General features: G+C 38.4%; 1 protein-coding gene across 1 annotated transcript in view; it reads right to left on the reverse strand.

The window, feature by feature from the left end:
* Window positions 1-22,500, reverse strand: part of LOC108184069 (protein NLRC3-like) — a gene marked incomplete at its 5' end in the record, with an annotated part of 44,123 nt that overhangs the window by 5,241 nt on the left and 16,382 nt on the right. Inside the window, 2 exon segments of the mRNA NM_001444298.1 lie at window positions 6,620-6,793; window positions 8,652-8,825. Coding sequence (NP_001431227.1) covers window positions 6,620-6,793; window positions 8,652-8,825 — 348 coding nt within the window.

The raw sequence follows: 22,500 nt of genomic DNA on the forward strand, positions 1-22,500 counted from the left end.
AAAAATGAAGTAGCCATAGCAAGATGCTTTTGAGTGACAAGTCATGACAAATGTTTGTTTGACAAATAAATTCTTAGGGGGTTAATTATATTGACATGCTTATTAGGTCTATATAAACTGATATTACTCCAGCCAGACTAAAATAAACAACCCAAGACTTTCTCCAGAATAAAAACTATTAGACTGTAGGAAAAACTGTGGAAAGTTCTTGGTCTATTAAACATGACTTTTGACTCCACATACATATACATATGTGTGTGTGTGTGTGTGTGTGTGTGTGTGTGTGTGTGTGTGTGTCTTGTTTACTACACCCTTTTCACTTCTCATATGAAACCACACAAAGATGAGGCATAATGACAAAACAGTCTGATTATCTTTGTATTTCTGAATATATGTATATATTGGATTGACTTTAATGCAATAACGCTGCATAAAAATTACAATACAAAATTCACACAAACATACATAAAGTGAAAATGACAACAAACAGGACTTAAGACTGAGAGAGAAATAGAATACAGCACACACACATCCTAATGATTTATTAGTAACATTTAGTTATATTGGATAGGTCACGTTATGTTTTACAAAGATGTGTTTTGTTTTTGTTTGCGTGTAAATATAAATAAATAACCATATGTAATGCTCTTTATGACTTTTTTTTAATTATCAACGAAAATACAAAAAAGGTATTCAACAAATCCAGGTATAAACCTTAGTTAAACAAGATAATAAAGTGTAATGTGTCAGTCTCATCCAATCAGCATTAAGCTGTGTCGTCAGCCAGTCGTTTCCCATCATGCTTTTAGTGAGCGCAGTCTTTTGAGAGCAACTGCGGCCGACTGCTCTGTCCGAGGTACCTGCCTCGCGATCGCGAGAGTTTTTTGGCGCACGTCAGCGTGACATCAGAGCGAGGCGAAGGCAAGGCGGACACATTTCTAACCGGCATGCATCTTGCGGTGATCACCGGTGATCCATTCTGCGCAGATTTTGGTCAAGTCAAACGAGCCTAATGTCTGGATGAACTGATCTGAGATCGCTGTGTGTGTTGTGAAGGACAGATCTATCGATCCTCGAAATCATGATCAGCAATGCAACGATTGGCTGACGGCACAGCTGCGTAATGACATCATCTGATTAATATTCAATTATCCATGTGAGCAAAATTACATCAAATTAGCAGTAAACGGCTTGTTAAAAATGACACGCAATAACCTTCCACATTTGTTGTGAGCTGCGCAGCTACATTTTCATGTGTCAAGAGTATTCATCATATATTTCAATGCAAATCAATGTATTTAGTTCTACATTTAGAAAAGATTTTCTTTATTATAGTAGCCGTTTTTTAATCGGTGTAAAGAATAACAGGTTGTTTACAAAAGCATTTTCATATTGGTAAAGGCGTCTGCAACTTTGTGAAGCATCAAATCACCGGCATAATAACTATCAAAACATGTTCATGACTGCATAAATGTATTATTGCTTTAAAAAGTCACATTTTGTGCATTTCTATTGTACACAATTTGTACTAAAGCGATCTAAAAAGTTCAAATCAATACGTTTTCTCTGTGCACCACCAGGTGGCAGTCTTTGTACTTTCATTTCGAGAGTGCAGATTGCATAAGTTTTATTAATATGTATAACTTTATTTATTTTATTAATAACTATAACTTATATAACTATAACTATAATATATATATATATATATAGTTTAAAAAATATTTACTCTTTTCCCAAGTGTATATAACTACAACTGTAAGAAAATATCAGAATTGGGAACATACTTTCTGAATTATCTTTGCTTGAACTGAGCCGATCTAATCCTGTTTATATGAATTGAACCTGCTCCCGATCAGGTTTAAGCTAGCAGAACTGTTGCTATGACAACAACTCTCGGATCAGCTTTGAAGAACGAAACGATCCTGGATCGTGTCAAATCGTCAACATCCAAATCCAGCTAACTGAGTAATCCACGTACGAAGAACGGACCCCTGCTTATCTTATAGGATGGCCAGCACAAACTCAATGCAGCTTCACACTCTCGTCCAGCCCTACATCACAGCATCATCAAGACGCATTTATTAACTAGTAAAACTGTGGACAAGCAAATATGATACAGCCTATAGATACTGTCTAGCCAGTGCTCAGACTAATATGTGTGTAATGTGTTGAGGCCGCAGCTCATGATTGGCCATCCGCTTTCTCTTTCACTCACACATTCCTCTCCAAAGCGTGTGAGGGGGTCTAAACCTCAGATTATACTCATGAGCAAAAGGCCCAATCTCTCCTTCACATGTCTGGAGCTTTGTTTGCTTAATTTGTGTGTTCTAGATGTCTGTCAGCCTGTTCCTGTGGGTGAGATGGAGCGACTGACACATGAAATAAAGCTTTAGCATATGCATTCATCTACAATCTAAAGGGAAGTGTCGTGTTATTACTAGACCATCTACACTTACAGACTGGGCCGACATTTACTTGATCACTTCACTAGATTATCTTCCCTCAATAATGTGGATTATCTAATCTAATCGAACCTGATCTACTCAAATCCACATCGCCCAGCCCTAATCAGGTGTCCAGACTTTAAAAATGCTCCCTAAATGTGCAGATATCAGACATACATTATATTATATCACCTTCACTGCTTTCTAACCAGTGCGAATGCTAACTCTTATGTTTAGGATGGAACATGCTAGCAGTTAACGTTAGCTAGCCCTCAGCTAAACATTACCTCTATTAGTTTAGCTTTAGCCGCCAGGAGTCTTAAGAAACAGAGCGGTGTCCCACATGTGTCTGAGTGACCAGAGCACTCATATGGACAGACAACCCTACTGAAAAATCCAGCTTGAACCAGCCTAGGCTGGTTGGCTGGTTTTAGAGGGGTTTTGGCCATTTTCAGGCTGGTTTCCAGCCATTTACAGCCTAGTCTTAGCTGGTCAGGCAGGAAAATGACCAGCTGAATCCAGCTAAAGCTAGCTTAACCAGCCTAGCCAGGCTGTGAGCCCAGCCAAAACCAGCTATGTCCAGCTTAAACCAGCCTGGGAATGGCCCGAACCCCTCTAAAACCAGCCTGGTCAAACAGCTAAAAACAGCCTAACAGCCTAGGCTGGTTGAAACTGGATTTTTCATCAGGGAAGCGAATCACACGAGAGTGTCAGTGCCCATTCTAGACTCACAGTGGATTTACAGTTTTTTTGGATTGCTTAAGCACAATTTTCAAAACAGGGCCCGTGTTTTCAGAACAGTACACACAATTAGCACAACCACACACCCAATTAGCAAAACACTACAGATCCTTTGCATAATTAAACACTCTTATAAAAACTATAGACTTCTGTTTAAAAACCACACTTTTTTACCATAAGAAACACACATTTTCACATTTACTATACACTGTTTGCAGGAGTTAAACACTGCTGTGATAAATCTAAAACACTTTTAGCACTTCTGCTTCCCTATGATTAGAGTAGGCTACCATCAACAAAGTACAAATATAAAGTAAACTCACCAAACACTACTCAAGAACAATGTTGCACCTTGAAGAAACTCATTTATTCCTCAACATGTCCAACATGTTGGCATGAAGATTCAAAGTACTGTAACATGTCACTTTACGTATTGAACTGTAAGATAGATCTGGCATGAGAATTATCGATTGCAATGTTGTCCTTAGCAAGACACCTTGGAAAGAAGTGTCTTGAATGTAGAATCTTCAGGCCTCCTCTGTGGCTTGGATGAGGGGTACCCCAGCTTGGAGATGAAGATCATATACTTTCCACTACCATGCTGAGAAAAACTCTTTAATAAGGATGAGGAATGGAGAGTATAGTGGAAGATATAGGACGGTAAAATGTGGATGTTGCTAAAACCAGTTCTGAACCAGAGCAGAACGGTGGACAGACACATTGTTCCAGACAACAATTTATTGCGTATGATCAATTTTATTTGCTGCTGTTATGTTTTGCAATTGGTCCAAGAATGTAAGTATATGTGCTGTGTTGTGAGGGCCCATATGGGCATGGCAGTGGAGGACCCCATTCTTTGTAATGGCTGCACAGAGTGTTACTGTTTATTTCCCCCACGTTGCCCTGGGACATTGACTATAGCCCTGTGGCCAATGATGTTTCTTCTACTCTGTGTTCACATCAGGTTAAACACACCATCATCTACGTAAGCGAACTCATGCTAGATCTCCTCTCCATCTATTCGTAAAACTACCTGAAGAACAGTGTCAGGCAAAATTGTGTAGTTCAGTGTAGATCTAGTATTACAGTACAGTAAAAGATTACGAGACAGTATGCAAGACCACACTGCTAAAGTGAATATATACCTCTGCATAATCATGCCACAATCGTTTCACCCTTTCGAAATTGTGTTCTAAAGGCACTCCATAAATTTGCTTCATTTGAATATGTTTTTTTTTTTATGGTGTATGTGTTGATATTGAGACCTGATGGTTATCATTGAAACTGGCATTTTATAGTGCTTAAACACCTGATTTGTGTGTCTACAATTAATCAAACAAGTGTTTGCACACCTGACGACTGTGTTGAACAAGTTGGTTGGACGGTGCAGTAATTTGACAGTCAGTGCTTTGGTATTGCAAGGAAGTGACTTCATGATAGGTTTTAGTGTGTAATGTATGCTAAGTGTGTTTAGTGTTTTGCAAATCACTGTGTGTAGAGTTTTGCAACAAGTGTGAGGCTGACAACTTGCTTATAGTTGTGCAAATATGGGCTGATGTTTTGATACTTGTGTGTAAGGTTTTGCTAATAGTGTACTACTTTTAATTTTAGTGTGTAAGCAATCCTAAAAAACTGTAACAGTGATGTTTCCTGTTTTCCAGACAAACACACTCAACCAATGACTATTGCTGGACCAAGTTCATATCTGAATATTAGAGAGTCCTAGACTATAGAAAGAAACGTCTTGAGTCTGGACTCGAGTACTACAGCCCTGACAGTCACAAACTTCAGCTTGTAGATCAAACTTTACTGTATAAAGAGCAACAGAACATGACCTGATCTTCATTTGTATATTATATTGTGGACGATGATGTGAATAAACTAAAACAAACACAAACCCGCTCTCTTAATGTCTCTTTCACCAGCCTGACAGTCACATTCACACTGATGGAGCATTAGGGGACTTTTATTCTGTCAGCTGAGAAACACCTGATCAATAATCATGAGCGCTGACTCTCCTTCACACACAGCCTCTCTGACAGAAGATCTTCAGTCAATATATTGCTTCATGTGAATGAGTAATCAGGGTTATTTTCAGATGCATGTGTAGTAAATACATCAGTTCACCAGGTCTCTTACAGTAAACTGCTGAATACAGGCTTATAGTGTGTCTTCATATTATTGTAGTGGTTTAGATCAGTGGTCTTCAACCCCCAGGCGGGTGCTGGTGCGTGGATCAATCAGTACCGGGCTGAACAAGAATGAATTATCTTTAAGTTGGCAGATAAAGAAGCTGCATTTAAACTGGATTTGTGGGGACGGCGCGTGAACAGAGGCATATCGGACGTGTTTCAAACATTAGCGTGGATTTTGTGTGAGACTGAGCCTGCGCCCTCACTCACCAAGCTGCTGCACGATCACCAGTCTTCACTGTTAAAGGAGTTTGAGAAACACTTTCGCATGTCGAGATGTACATGATACTGTATGTGTGTGTGCTGCGCCCACCGGCTGTTTCACAGGCACATGCAAAGCTTGAAGGTAAACAAACAACGGCTTATCATAAGCATCTTATCAATAATTATTTATACGGTTGGCATTAAAGGGAACATATAAACGTTATGTCACTAATTTCTAGCAGCTAAATGTGTCTGGAAAAATATTCAAAGGCTTTTATTCTCATAAACCGTGCGGACGTGAATGCGTCTGACTGTTCTGATTGGCTAAAGCAGACGTCTCACGTCAGCACGTTCTAGACGTGCACGCGCTCTTTCCAGCAATCTTCCTTCTATGGACCATCTCGTTGCAAAGAAACAAGCTCAGGGCTCCCATTGATTTAGCGTCACTGATGTTATAATATGTTTTATTGTTGGAGCAATGTGTTAATAAAGTTATTACTTCCTAATGTTATAATAGCATTGTAATGATGGAGCAATGTGCTAATAAAGTTCCATATGAGTACACAGTGGATTCACGTTGACCGGTCCGCAGTTAGAAAAAGGTTGTGGACCACTGGTTTAGATAATATTAAGAGTGTCGTGAGACTTTTATATGTTTAGAAGAAACTGCAAACTGAACAAACAGCAGAGCATGTCTAAACTTCACCAGGACACAACAGATATAAATATAAAAATATAAAATATGAATAAATAATTCAGAGGTAATTCATTATAAAGATCATTAAAATAAACTGATTCCTTTAACTTTAAGTCACATTTGGGTATATTGGAAAAAGAGAAGCTCTGAAAGTGCAACATTTCATAATAGACTTAGTGATGCTTTTAAATATATTTATAGATAAACATACATTATTAAAGCTATGATTAAAACCACAACCCTGTAAATGTTTTGTTTCTTCTTCTGTCAATCCACTGAATGGGGATCCACATCAGGTAACCCAATATGAAACTGTATCTGTAGAGTGGAGAATCATTTACCTCAGTGTGTCCAGTTTACAGTGTTGACTCTTCAGTCCATCAGAGAGAAGCTTCACTCCTGAATCCTGCAGGTCATTGTTACTCAGGTCCAGCTCTCTCAGCACACAGTTTGAGGATTGTAGAGCTGAAGACAAACTCTCACAGCACTGAACAGTGAGATTACACGTGACCAATCTGAGAAAGAAGAACACAGATTACATTAACAGTGTGATTTCAGTCATTCATCTGATGTAAAAACAAACTATGAGGTTAATAATATGACAAAACTATTGAATTTGTGTCAGTTAGAATTATTGACTATTGTTATTTAATAAAACTGAATATTAAATGTCATCTAATATATTCTTGGATATTTTGAAATGTGAGAAAACTGCTAAATTTGAGTTCAGAAAAGAGGACCACGAGACTTTATATATTTATGAACCTGCAAAATGCAAATGATCAGAGCCTGTCAAACCTGCTCCAATAAACCAATTCACAGATAAACTATAAATATAATCATTAAAATATAAATAAAGATTTAGAGGTAATTAAAGAGCTCATATTATGGGTTTTTGAAAATTCCCCTCCATGTAGTGTGTAACACAGCTCTAAGTGAAGTGAAGTATCCAGCTAAGGCTTAAATCTGTAAGAATACAGTGTTTAAAACGGTTGATTCATCTATAAAAGAGTCGACTCATAGTGCTTCAAACGAGTCGCCTTGATACCGATTCATTAGGTGTTTCGCCATGACGTACGAACGAAACCAAGTTATTCACGTGCACGCGCAAACCCGGGAGATTTCAAACCTGCGGCCCCGCCCTCTGACGCAGAAACCCAGACACACACACACAAACACACGCACACAAACATGCCGGTCGATTGAAGTAACACTGCAGATGGATATATTGAGTCTCTACCCAAAGATGAAACATCAGCATTATAACCAAGCAGTTGGAAACTTCTGGAAACTACATGCTACAAAAAATACATCATCTGCGTTTGTTAAAGGAAGGATCAGTAAAGAGTAACTTACTGATGGACGTCAGGATGGGTTTCTTCCTCCATTTCTCAAGTGTAAGTACGTGCGATTAAAGTTGCCTCGTTGACTCTAGCTTGCAAATGTATTTAGTTGTGATTTGTTACTTGTAACCGCGTGTACTGTATCAGGTTAACTGGCTATATTCTCTTATCGCGTGCAAAGTCACGTTAAAAACGCTACGCGTGCTGCTTTGTTAACGGACCTCCGTGGACGAAGAGTAGTGTGTGTGTCTGTGTGTGCGTGTGCGCGCGCTGTCGTCCGGAGGTGTGTGTGTTTGTGTGTGTGTGTGTGTGTGTGTGTGCGCGTGCGTTGTAGTCCGGAGCAGGGTTAAGTGCGTGTGTGTGTGTGTGTGCAATATGTGTGTGTGTGTCTGTGAAAAGAGCAGAGTGAGAAGCTAGGAGATCTACTCAACTGTTTTTGGAGTTTTTGTTCAATAAAATAGTCAGTCGTCTGAATTTTCAAGTCCATAGTCTGTATTTACATTGACCCACTGGCAGCTAAAATCCACGCCTACACTATCGAGCGTGTATGAACTGTGATTACTTTTATATTGCTGATTAGCTGTTTGGCATTTCACTCTCTGACTGAAGGCAGTCGACCAATCGCGACAGACTGTCATCGGTCCAATCAGCGCAGATTAGCTTCGCGCTAAGGAGGGGTTTGGGAACAAATGAATCACTGGACGATTCATACAGGAGTCGCTGGGATAATTAGGTAAAAATAAATGCAGATTATAAGACCACGAAAGTGTTTTTTTGACCTTGCATGGATATTAAACTGTTGTTGGAGACCCTTACAACCAAGATATGACCCTATTTCATGTATAATATGGGCTCTTTAAATAAAAATAATCATTAAAATACACTGATTTCCTGAACTGATTAAGAAAAAGAGCAACTTTCATTTGAGAAGCAGCATTTTGCAGTTTCTCCACTAATGCTCTTAAATATATCTGGACATTTCCATCTCAATCAAAACACTTTTAATGTTGTAGAGTGGAGAATCATTTACCTCAGTGTGTCCAGTTTACAGTGTTGACTCTTCAGTCCATCAGAGAGAAGCTTCACTCCTGAATCCTGCAGGTCATTGTTACTCAGGTCCAGCTCTCTCAGCACACAGTTTGAGGATTGTAGAGCTGAAGACAAACTCTCACAGCACTCAACAGTGAGTTCACAGCACTGTAGCCTGTGTAGAGGACAGTAAAAGACACTGTATTATTGTGTGTGAGTGTGATGTAATTATTGAAGTGTCTATAATGAGTGATTTCTCCTCATAGGGAAAAGGAAAAGACTCCTTTAACTATTCAGAGTTGCTTTGATGGTCACATGGAGGAAGATTAAACATTTGTATTTCATTATTAGATAAACTTTATAAAGAGAAGATCTCTGACCAAAATGAGTCGGCCAGACAGATTTATTTATTGCTATTTCTGTTCTTATATTTCTGATATTTCAAATCCATTCAGATCCTCATATTTGTTAAACAAAGCAAGACTCTCATATAATATTAACAGACAGAAAATATGACTTTACAAACTGTATTGCAAATAAATCACATCAACATCTTCATATTAGTCAATAATATTCCTGAAATGAATATAAAACTGACTGAATATAACTTTACACACATGAACATCAGTAAATAAAGAGACTCAGTGATGGGCTGAACATCTGCAGAAACACAGCTCATTTAGAGACGCCCCAAAAACACCAAAGAACACCAATCAATGATCATTTCAGCAGAAATGACACTAAAGAGCAATATTATATCTGATATAAACAGGGTTTCTCATATTTGACTTCACATTAAATATGAAATATTCACAATAAATAAACAGAAATAAAATACATCACAGCATATGCTCATTACCTCATCAGACTTTACAGCATTTCACAATGGAAAAGTCATTTGTGGCGGCATTTATTTGATGGAAATGTTTTATTTTACCTCAGTGTCACTGATTTCCTGAACTGATTAAGAAAAAGAGCAACTTTCATTTGAGAAGCAGCATTTTGCAGTTTCTCCACTAATGCTCTTAAATATATCTGGACATTTCCATCTCAATCAAAACACTTTTAATGTTGTAGAGTGGAGAATCATTTACCTCAGTTTCTCCAGTTTACAGTGTTGACTCTTCAGTCCATCAGAGAGAAGCTTCACTCCTGAATCCTGCAGGTCATTGTTACTCAGGTCCAGCTCTCTCAGCACACAGTTTGAGGATTGTAGAACTGAAGACAAACTCTCACAGCACTCAACAGTGAGATTACAGCGCTGTAGCCTGTGTAGAGGACAAACACAATATTTCTGTGTTAATCTGGTGTGTTTAATAGTCTGAAGCACGTCTAACTGTAGTGACTGGTTTAACTTCACTAGTTAGTGAGCACATCTGCTGATTTTAGCTTTTAATAGGATTTAGGTTTATGCAACTACAGTAAATGGTTTCCTTCAGATGTCTGAATAGTCCAAGAAATATTTTTATCAAAAGACGAGAAAATCACGCAAAAAGGTCCACAGATGACAGACAATAAAACACATGAACAAAAGTAAATAATAATCATTTCCTTTAGCACATTTAAAAGTTGCATATTAACAGACAAATAAAAGCAAACAGAGATAGACATCATAGAAATACAGAAAATACATGATTATATTGATCAGTGCCAGTGATGAGGACTGCCTCACCCGTGAATGCAAAATTTAGGAACACATTATATCTCTGTGCTCAGCTGTTTATCCTGATCCACAGGATCTGCTCTGGTTTACTGTCCAGTAGTCCCTGGCTTTGCCTTGTCCTCCTGCCTGTCAGTTTCTCCTCACCTGTCCTGTACCCTGTCATGTCATTAACCTGCCTCTCCTCCATGTCTAGGCCCACACGGAATCTGCGCGCAGAATTCTGCAGATTTTTAGCCCATCATTAATTCTGCTTATTACTTGAGTAAACGTGTGTAAATCTAAATGTATTTATTTTTTTAATAAATTACAGTAATTTTATTGAATAATATAAAAATGTTCATCTGATTTATGCACAATGCAGTGTACTGTCATATTTTCAGTCTTTCAGTAGAGATATTATATAAGACACTTGCTTTGTTTACCAAATAAAGTGAATCTGATTAGATTTGCAATTTAAACATTGAAAAAACATTAAAAGGTATTACTTTTTATTTCACTAATTAAGGATTTAGTTATGATACTCCCAAAATAATTCCTCAGAAATCCGCCGATTTTTACCAAAATTCTCTGCAGAAATGGCAAAAAAAACATCTGCAGAGTCCGTCTGGCACTGGCCATCACCCTTGTCCACTGTAACACCTCCAGCTGCTGAACTCACTCTTGTCTTGTGTTTTCCTCTGAGGATCATCTGGAGTCTTCTCCTAGAAGGGAGCTGTGTCACGGTCCTGGTTGGCCAGTCCGTGTAATATTGTGTTGTTCTTGTGTTCTCCATGTTACAGCTGTTAGTTGCCCAGTTACTCTTCACCCCCTTGTTAACTCACTAGTGTGTTTAAGCTCCTCTGTTTCAGTCATTATGTGTTGATCATAGTTTGCTGTATGTGTGTGTGTGTCTCTCTTGTCTGTGTTTTCTGCTCTTCAGCTCTGGCGTTTTCTTTGTGTATGGATTATTTAACATTAGAACTGCACCTGAATCCAGCTCTAACATTGGCTTTGCCTGCACGATTAGAGGAAGATTTAATGAAGAAGAGGGTTGCACAGTGGTTCAGTGGTTAGCACTTTCGCCTAACAACAAGAAGGTCGCTGCTTTGAGTCCCAGCTCCAGTTTCCCCCACAGTGTGAAGACATATGGTATAGGTGAACTGAGTAAACAAAACTGACCACAGTGTATGAGTGTGTATGTGTATGAGTGTGTGTCTGTGCTAGTGAGTGTGTTTGTCACATCTGCTGCAGTGCCCTTATGTAGACTCTTGAGGGCACTAGCTCTTGTCTTGTGTTTTGTTTTCATTTCCTGTATGCCTGCTCACAGGATCACTCCTTGTTTTCAGCTGTTCATTGTTGTCTAATTGGTTCTGTCCTTATAAGCCCTGTTATGTTGTGTTTAGTTTACCTTTGGATTTTGGTCTGTTCTGGGGGGTATTCCAGAAAGCAGGTTATGTGACATACCCGGGTAAGTTTGAGAGTAAGTTTGTAGATAACCTCAGCTTTGGTTCCAAAATCGGAGGTAACTTCTGGGGTATGTTAGGTAGCCATAGCAACTTACTCTCTGAAGATAACCTGCTCCGAAGCAGTGTTCCAGAGTTTGTCTGTTTCAGAGAGTTTACTAAGCATTGCGGCTCTTTTGATGAGAATATTTATGGACGCAGAAGCACAAATATACAGCTTTTAGTTGTGAGAGGGTTATAAGTGCATAGTTCTTTTCACAACCAAACGTATAATTGAATGAACGTTGTCGATATTCAAAAGAATGGTTAACGTATTTAATAAACCTTTTGAAATCAAACGTGACAAACCGCGGGTCTGCGCTTACCATAGAAAACATTCAGTGCAGCTCGTTGTATTCCTGTCAGGGAATTTTAGACAACTGTACCTACACGCACCTTTCAACGTGTAACATATTTTTCATATACATTTCTCACCTTATCGTGATGCTTATGTGACTTCATTCGTATTTGAAGATGGATCTTATTCAGGTACTTTAGAATATATAATATAATATAATAGAAGTTATACTATTTAATAAATGAATACATTTTTAATTATATATAAAAGATTGTTTTGTGATGCAATAGTGAAATTCAAGCATGGAAAAGTGCAGACAAATTCTTACACTGCTTGTTCGTTGAGGCAGAAATAACTTTGTCTGCATGCAAAACAAAAAGCATAACAAGAAGCTAAAGCTACCAGACAACAATCACTTACAACAGTGACAGATTGTGTGGGTTAAGTCAAACATCATAACCACTGAAGGACAGAGCAGCTCCTCTAACTGGTGGCCCACAGCAGTTAAACAGGCCTTTTTCTATGAGCCGCATGACAGAAAGAATATTCTAGATCAATGGTTCTCAAACTTTTTTCATCAAGTACCACCTCAGAATATATTTTCTCCCCAAGTACCACCATAATGAGTAGTATTGAAATACAGTAGCGTAGTAGGCCCGGTAAAGCAGCTACAACTCTGCACAGTTAAAAAACCTGGCAGATTACCTCAGAAATATAGGCTATATGTCATACATGGCATATTATATACATCATTACTAATAAATTTTGAAATGTGTGTAGCATGTACATGACATTTTATTCCTCCACGTACCACTAGAAGGAAGCCTGCGTACCACTAGTGGTACACGTACCATAGTTTGAGAACCACTGTTCTAGAGTGTTTAATACAGCTCCAGTAATCAAATATGACCTTTTCAGAGAATGTTTCTGTGTTTAATTATGACTTTGGACAGAGTTAGAGTCCCAGAAGGATTACAATTTCGATAAGCCTTAAAAACTAATTAATACACGTGCATTGTGGCGTTAGGAAATTAATGGCAGGAAAATTAAATGCATGAATTGTTACACAACATACTCAAAAAGGATGTTAAAGAGAAGTTAATTTCTTTATTACAATAAACAGGAGGGCGGCATGTGTAATTTAATGAACTAACAAATTCTCTTATTATTTGTTTTTTTCTGTTCTCATCTATTTCTTTTCTTATATTTCTTTCTTTCGTGGATTGAGATGTGTAATCTGTGATTAAAACCTTTTTTTCTCACTATGATTTTCTATGATGACTCCTGAATTCGGCGATCTACTGAAAGTGACTTCAGGTATGTGCCGTGCTCGAGCATTAACCTGCGGTTATCTTAAGGAGGTTGATTTAACTAACTCTTAGCACCTGTTTTGGAACCAACATACTCGTAGTAAGCAGGTTTTGGGTAAATCAAACGAGAGTTCAGGGTTTAGCAGATGGTAAGTTAACCCAGCTTTCTGGAACACCCCAGTCTTCAACTCTGTCAGTTTCTTTGAGTATGGATTATATTTAACATTACAACTTTAGAAGATATAATATATTAGAAGAAGATATGATAAAGAAGTGGGCAGCACAGTGGTTTAGTGTTTAACACTTTCACCGAAGAACAAGAAGGTCACTAGTTTGAGTCCCAGCTCTAGTTTCCCCCATAGTGCAAAGACATATGGTATAGGTGAACTGAGCAAACACATCTGACCATAGTGTATGAGTGTGTATGTCTATGAGTGTGTGTCTGTGTCATTGTTACCTGAAAATTATCAGTATAGAAATGAGTCAAAACAGACAGAATGGAGGAAACATCAGTGTGATCATTCCACTCTCACCAAACATGACTTTTAAGGTGCTGTATCATTTTATAGCTGACTTGTGTGCAATTTCCACTATTAGACAATGGAGTTTACTGGCATCGCGCTGTTACTTAGGAGGTATTTCTCCCAAACATTTAATGAATGTATAACTGAAGAGTATGGGAACAGATATAGATCAAAACTCTACATTGAGTCATAAATGATGAATGTGATCCGTTCTTACATTTAGAAATAGTCTAAATTTGATGGTTACTTAAAATTGGAGTCAGATTAAATTTAGAGCTAAAAACAACTATAAATAAATTCTAATAAATAACAAAATTATTTTCAGAAGCGCTAGAAAAGGCTTACATGCATATAACCTTTGACCACGCTGTTAGTTTCCTCATTGGGCTAACAGATGGACTTCTACAGATGAAAGAAAGAAGCACTTTGACTCACAGAGCTCTTTTGGAGGTTTTGATGACTGCTGATAGTCTGATGAGACACTCGTCTGATCTCTGGAATTTCTGAAGCTCAAACTCCTCCAGCTCCTCCTCTGACGTCAACAACACAAAGACCAGAGCAGACCACTGGGCAGGTGAAAGGCGAGCAGATGACAGACTTCCACTACTGAGGAGAGACTGAATCTCTTTCAGCAGAGTTTGGTCGTTCAGTTCATTCAGACAGTAGAACAGATTGATGGATCTCTCTGGAGACAGATTCCCTTCAAGTTTCTGCTTGATGTAGGCAATTATTTCCTCTTTGCTCTGGTCTCTGTCATCCTGCTGTGTCAACAGGCCTCGTAAGAGTTGTCGATTGGACTGGAGTGACAGACCGAGAAGGAAGCGAAGGTAAAGGTCCAGATGTCCATTCTCACTTTCCAGAGCCTTGTCCACTGCAGTCTTCAGGAAATCGGTCACGCCTTTATTTTTGCTTACCTGTAAAAACAATCCATGCTTCTTGTCTCTGTCTAGAATCAGATGTTGATAAAGGGCTGCAATGAACTCCTGAATGCTCAAGTGAAGAAAGCAGTACATGGTACCAAGAATGATTCCTGTCTCCTCCTTAAAGATCTGGGTACACATGCCTGAGTACACCGATGCCTTATAGACGTCAATGCCACAGTCTTTCAGATCGCTCTCATAGAAGATCACATTGTTTCTTTCCAGCTGCTGGAAGGCCAGTTTCCCCAGTGAAAGGATGAGGTTTGGATCCCAGGAGACATCTGCTGTGTTTTCTCCATCATACTTTCTTCTGCTCTGCTGGATCTGAAAGCGGAGAAAGTGTGTGTACATCTGTGTCAGAGTCTTGGGAGATTCCTGCAGTGTTTCAGCATGAGCCCTGTGTTTCAGTTTCAGTATGTTCTGGAGAACAGTGGCTGAAATCCAGCAGAAGACTGGGATGTGGCACATAATAAAGAGACTCTTTGACTGTTTAATGTGATCAATGATTTCTCTGGCCTGATTCTGATCTGTGAGTCTCTTTCTGAAGTACTCCTCCTTTTGGGCATCATTGAATCCTCGTATCTCTGTCAGCCGGTCGATACAGTCAGCAGGAATCTTACTGGCAGCTGCTGGTCTGCTGGTGATCCAGATGAGAGCAGAAGGAAGCAGATTTCCCTTGATGAGGTTCGTCAGGAGAACATCCAGAGAGACTGCTGAAGATACATCACGACACGTCTCATTACCAGCAAAGTTCAGAGGAAGACGACATTCATCCAATCCATCTAGGATGAACAGGACTTTGAATCGTGTGCTTCTTGTAAGGTTCAGTCCTTTAGTCTCTGGGAAAAACTGAGTTATGAGGTCTTTTAAACTTTGTCTTTCTTTCTCCTTTAAGTTCATCTCTCTGAATGGAAGAGGAAATATGAAGCTGATGTCTTGATTTTCTTTCCCTTCAGCCCAATCCAGAACAAACTTTTGCACAGAGACTGATTTCCCGATGCCAGCAACTCCTTTTGTCAGGACTGTTCTGATCTGCTCGTCTTGTTCAGCTGCTTCAAACAAATGTTTGCATTCAACCTGTATCTCTAGTGACTGATGACGTCTGGAAGCAGCTTCAATCTGTCTGATCTCATGTTCAGTGTTGACCTGTTCACTCGCACCCTGAGTGATGTAGAGATCTGTGTAGATGTTATTCAGTAGTGTGGAGTCTCCTTGCTGAGCAATTCCTTCAAACACACTTTGATATTTCCTCTTCAGGCTACATTTAAGCTGATTAATGAAGGACAGCTCGCCTAAACACAGGAGCAAAGAAACAGAGAGATTTAGTCTTTACTTTTCCAGCTATATTAGTAAGTGTCAGTCTGACAGATGGCCATGAGTCTCTTACCCTGGAGAGTATCAGCAGCTTGATCTTGCTTCATCTCTCTCAGGAAGAAGAGTGTGAGATCAAGAGCTGCTTCTGTGATAATGCTTCTGTTCTCAATATAGTCCTTTACAAACTCTTGTCTGTTTTCTTCTTGTAAGATTTTCTTAAAGTTTTCCAGTTGATTCTTCAGAAATCTGATCATTTTGCTCTCAAGATTCTATGATTGAAGAAAAGAGAAGATCAATATTTAAATAAAACATTCATTAACATACAGTTGTACGTCCACAAACTACTCAATAAAGACAAAAAGACATTATAATATGAGTCTGTTGAACGCTTGATTCTGATTGGCTGATAAACTTTGTAAGGTGTTGTTATTTTCAGATAAACACACAGCTAAAGCAGATTTGGCAGGTTTTGAGCACATGACAGTTCCATATGTCTACACTGAATGATTCCAGTAACTTCACAGTCAAACATCACATCAAAACACACAGAAAGCTTTGGATTTGTGAGAAACTAGTTTCACACACAGGAGAAGTTTGAGGACAAAAACCTGACAAATGTCTGGAACACAACATGGCGGCTTTAGCTGTGGGAACATCAGCATCCCAGCAAACATATCTCAATTATTACATTTATATTTAAAAGAAGTCTAATAGATGTTTACCAACAGCCCAAAACTAGACTAGTCATCAGATATGCAGCAGTGTGAATCTGTCTGATCTGTGTGTTTGAGGACTAGTCTAGTTCTGGACTATAGTTAGATGTTTAGTAGATTTTTAGGTGTATCAGCTTAAATTGACCCTTTTTTTTGGTCTGGCTATCATTGTTTAGACATCTATTAAAAACTGCAGAATAATTGACTGTGGTCTGTTGAATTATTAGAAAATAATGCACACTAAATGTGTAATGTGTGTGAACTATTCGCGAATAATTCAATGAACTGCAGTCAATTATTCCTCACTTAACAAATACTTTTTAATTCTTAACATCTTTAATTACATGAAAAATAACAGTTACAAATGAAATGTGTTGCTGAAGCAGGATCTTTTCCAGTAAACATTTTCTGTGTTATATTTACAATTAAAATATGAATCAAAAGTAGTTTTTCCTACCTGGAAGATCCACTGGAGATTGTCTGAATAAGAAACTAAATCTGCCACTAGGTGTCTGTAAATGAGACAAAGTCATTGAGTCATTTGAGTCATTCACACTACTGATTCATTCAGAAGTGATTCTCTTTACTGGATTGTTGGTTCACAATAATATGCCTGAAACAATCCATGTGTGATCAATAATGTAAAACACAAAATACCTTCTGGCAGATGATGGTGTTTTCTCTCTGAGGTCTGGAGGATGACCACCTTTAGAGCAGTCACTCTTGAGAGACACAGAGCTGGACACACGTGATCCTGATCTCACACTGAACACACAAACACACCAGAGGAATAAACTGCAGGACAAACTTCAGTCTCCTTAGTACACCTTGTATTAAGACTGACAGATGAGACAATTATTGAAAAAAAAAAAAAACATTTCACCCGGCACCAAACTAACACAAAGTAACTCTTAGCTCAAGGTCAGGCTGATCAGGTCTGTTAAACAGATTAGACTTACAGTGCGTACAGAGAGTATTCAGAGCCACTCTTTGTTCTGTTGCAGCCATTTGCTAAAATCATTTAAGTTCATTGTTTCCTCATTAATGTCCACACAGCAGCCCATACTGACAGAACAACACTGAACTGTAGACATTTTTGCAGATTTATTAATAAAGAAAAGCTGAAATATCACATGGTTCAGACGCTTTGCTGTGAGCTCAGCTGCTGTCCATTTCTTCTGATCCTCCTTGAGATGGTTCTTCACCGTCAGTTGAGTCCAGCTGTGTTTGATTACACTGATTGGACTTGATTAAAGCCACACACCTGTCTATATAAGAGCTTACAGCTCACAATGCATCTCAGAGCCAACGACAATCATGAGGTCAGAGGAACTGCCTGAACAGCTCAGAGACTGAATTGTGGCAAGACACAGATCTGGCCAAGGTTACAGAAACATTTCTGCTGCACTGAAGGTTCCTCAGAGCACAGTGGCCCCATAATCCTTTATTAGAAGATGTGTGGGACGACCAAACATTTTCCAGAACCGGCTAAACTGAGCTGTCAATAGATCTGTCAAATGCTCTGATCCACTGATTTACAACAAAATAAATGTAAAGGTATTGAAGCTTCATGAAGCAGCGCTCCAAAATCAGCCATCAGCTCTGTTTACTGGAGTACTCTTGTGGATTAGCGGTGTGTTACTCGTTCATGTACACTCAGAGCGTGTTTCGCTGGTGTGTGTTTTAATCTTCTGTGTTTATTGTGAGCTGTCTGGATATTGGATTACTCTTTGTGGATTACCCTTGATTATGATTGATTGCTTGTTTTGTCCACTTGCCTGTCTAAAAGATGTTCTGAATAAGAAACTAAAACCATCACTAGGTGTCTGTAAATGTCTAAATTCACCAAAAGTCATTGAGTCATTTGATTCATCCAAACAACTGATTCATTTACTAATGACTCTATTTTCTGGATTGTTGGTTCACAATAACATGTTCAATACAGTCCAAGTGTGATCAATAATGTAAATCACTAAATACCTTTTGACTGATGATGGTGTTTTCCCTCTGAGTTCTGGAGGTAAACCACCTTTAGACCGGTCACTCTTCAGAGACACAGAGCTGGACACACATGATCCTGATCTCACACTGAACACACAAACACAGCAGAGGAATAAACTGCAGGACAAACTTCAGTCTCCTTTACAAGAGTTTATCAGACAAATATGAGTTTGTTCAGTTTAATTCAGCACAGACTAATAGTTGACTGAAGATCTGTCTGTCGTCATGTTGAAATAATGGTGTAAAAACAGAGTCAATACCTGTGTTTCTCTGAGAGAGAGTCCTTTACTCGCTCCTCTGCCATACTGCAGCTAAAACACCAATGCAGACATTAGCAGAGCTTTCAGGAAACAATCATACACACACACACACACATATATATATATAGTCCTTAACATGAATGCAGTTGGTTTAACCCTGATCTGACATCTCCGCTGTTTCACATTTGATTTAAGGTAAATGCATGTTATATAGAGTTTATCAAGAGAAGTTCAGGTTCAGCCAATTGTTGATTTAGTGAGTATTAAAATGTCTCTCTACTAAAGAGGCTCTTTGGTTAATGAGTTACTCTGACAGTAAAGGGTTAAATGCAGTGTTGTTTAAGGATCGTCAGCTTGTTGTTTTCAGCAGCTTTTCTTCCTGTTCAACTGGAAGGTCTGCTTTAACTTTACTTTTGATTTGGTGACTCTGAATGTTTAGAGTTATATTTAATGCTGAATTATTGGACACTATTGAGTCAGTCTGATATAGAAGAGCACAAACACTGTAAAGGGATTAAAAATAAAGCTTTTAGACACAGTGTTTAAATGAGCGTGTTTGACTCAGTGTTTAATCTGTGTTTGAGGATTTGAGCTTCAGGATCAGACATTTAAATCACACTCACACATATAAACCCTTCATCATCTCCACAAATCAGCGTAATGTAGAAGTGTTAAACTCACATGCAGAAGTACAGACGCTCTTGTGCAGCAGGAACACAATCTGAGCTCTTTCACTCTTTCACTTCACTAAAACACACCTGTGTGATCTACAGGTGTATCCTGAAATATTACTGGCTCCACAGAGTGACACTGACATGAATATTCATGAGACTCTCCTGACTGTGGGCGTGTCCTGAAGACGAGTGTGTTGAAGGAGGATTTAGAGAAGGTATTTAAGATGAAATCTGAGAGGTCTCTGATGAATATTTACAGCAATGTTGAACCTATAAAATAAGATTAGAGATTTCTATATAAATGAGTACACCTCATACAGATCTCTCTGCTATATTATTATTATTTTCTATAGAATACTGTTCAATAATATTCAATAAGTTTGTTTATACGATAGATTAGTCAGTACCAAAGGCAAAGCTGAACTAACTGAACAAAATAACTGAAGATCACAGTGAAGAGAAACAGCACACACAAATGAATAATGTTTAACCAGAGGACAAATCAAGAAAACCATTAAACAGCATTACATTCAGTTCAAATGTTGTAGTTTGTCTTTTATTTATTGTTTGCAGCACATAATGTGAATGTACATGTGTTATCTCTCTATTTCTGAAGGGGTTTTCAACTCTTATTTTAATCAATATATCTGTTTGTCTACACTCGCTATTACAATACTGATGTTAAATACTATTTGTTTGTGGTCATTACTTAAAATTCAGGATAAATGTCAATAAAAATATTAATATTTCTCCTCAGAAACTAAGACAGGGTTGACGTGTCTTGGTTGTTAGAAATTATTTATTATTATCAGTAAAATCAAATTTAGCAGCTCTTATTTATTTATTTGTTCTTTTTATTATATGTTTAAAGGGAAATAAAATTAGGGCAGTGGTGCTCAAACTGTGGCAGGCTTCCTTTAGTGGTGCGCGGAGGAATGAAATATGTCATGCACATGCTACACATATTTCAAAATGTATCTAAAATGATGGATATAATATGCCGTATATGACATATAGCCTATATTTCTGAGGTAATCTGCCACGTGTTTTTAACTGTGCAGAGTTGTAGCTGCTTTATTGGGTCTACTACGCTACTGTATTTCAATACTGCTCATTTTGGTGGCACTTGGAGAGACAATTTTTTTCTGAGGTGCTACTTGATGAAAACAGTTTGAGAAGCACTGCATTAGGGAATACATAGTTATGCACAAATCATTATAAAAGGGAATGTTTAAATTAAATACAGATAACTTAGTCATCTTAATAGATCTTTACAGTAACTCTGTATTGAAATCAGGGAATGATTAAAACCTTTAAATCGGTGGAAAAGAGTTCACAGATTCAGGATCAGTTAGCACAAACCAAAGAAGAAAAACTGAAATAAATCTGACATACCTTGATCAGAAATCTAAAAAGGAGAGTAAATGCTGAAGCCATTGTGGTCCAGCGGTCAGCACGTTTCATTATGACGCCGCTGACCGGAGTTCAAACCTCACCCGAGTCATTTATTTTCATTTTTAGTGCTAAGACATGTAATACTGTTTGGGTCACTTATATAGGTGTACATATTTTATTTTTCGTGTGAGCACCGTTATAAAGGACTGGATATCTATAAAGAGTTCAGCACAGAATATATATTCAGATATTGCAGGAAAGGACGTTGTGCTGTTGTAAAGAATAGTGTTGGAGATTCAGCTCCCCTTTAATCTTAAAAGCAGCTGTGTGCTTGAAAAAGACGTGATCGTGTCATTAGAAACTGAACTGGAAATGACCTGAGTTTAATATAGTCAGTCGTGAACTGAGGTGGGCCGCTCTAAGCCTTGAAACTCCAGGGCTGTAAAGGGGCTGTATTTCTTAGCCACAAATTTTTAATTAATGTGCAAAACAAGCTGAATATAGCTGTATACATGCTCTTTTTGTTTAAAAAAACTTTTCTGGCTAAAGGTTCCTGATCACCAGTTAACCAAACAGCGAGTTAATCTCCTATTAAAGCAATCTTATTATATATATATATATACACACAATTAAACCATATTATCAAAAATAGCAATCAGCAAAGGAAAGCTGGTGAAAAGCATACCGTGTGATAAGAGGATCACGTTAACATTAGAGCTGTTAATAATCTGTTTAAAGAATGGGGAACGAAAAGAGAAAGCAGTAACCGGCGCCGCTGCTGCTTACAAAAATACATTTATTTGAAATCTGGAGCTCTTGAAAGCAGCAGGTCTGCAGATTCACAAGCATCACCTTTTGTCCAGTCGAGTTTAAAGAGAGCAGATCGCACCAGGTCAGTTTCCAGGCACGGTCGCTTCGCGGAAGAAAACGGGAGCGCGCACGCTTTGTAAACAGCCGCTCGCATCACATGACCTGTGCGCGCGAGTGATCTTTCTGTTGCTCGCGTGAAGACAGTTGTTTTCATCAGTCCTGCTGCTGCTTCTCGATTCTAAGATCACATATGCATACTGGGCTATCTTTATTGTCAAACCCTGCTTTTAAGAAAGCTACAATTTGAAAAGTGTTTCCCGCCAGGAGCGTCTATCTTACCCGCCGCTGCTGAAATATATACATCCGCATTCTTCCTGTTGACGGAAGCTCTGCTTTCACTTTCGATTTCGTTACTGTTTAAAGTTGATTTTGTGCTGAATGATGTGAAAATATCGAGTTAACCTGATATAGAAGAGCACAAACACTT

This window comes from Danio rerio, chromosome 4, assembly GCF_052040795.2.
Source record: "Danio rerio strain M-AB ecotype USA chromosome 4, GRCz13ab, whole genome shotgun sequence".
NCBI classification, from domain to species: domain Eukaryota; kingdom Metazoa; phylum Chordata; class Actinopteri; order Cypriniformes; family Danionidae; genus Danio; species Danio rerio.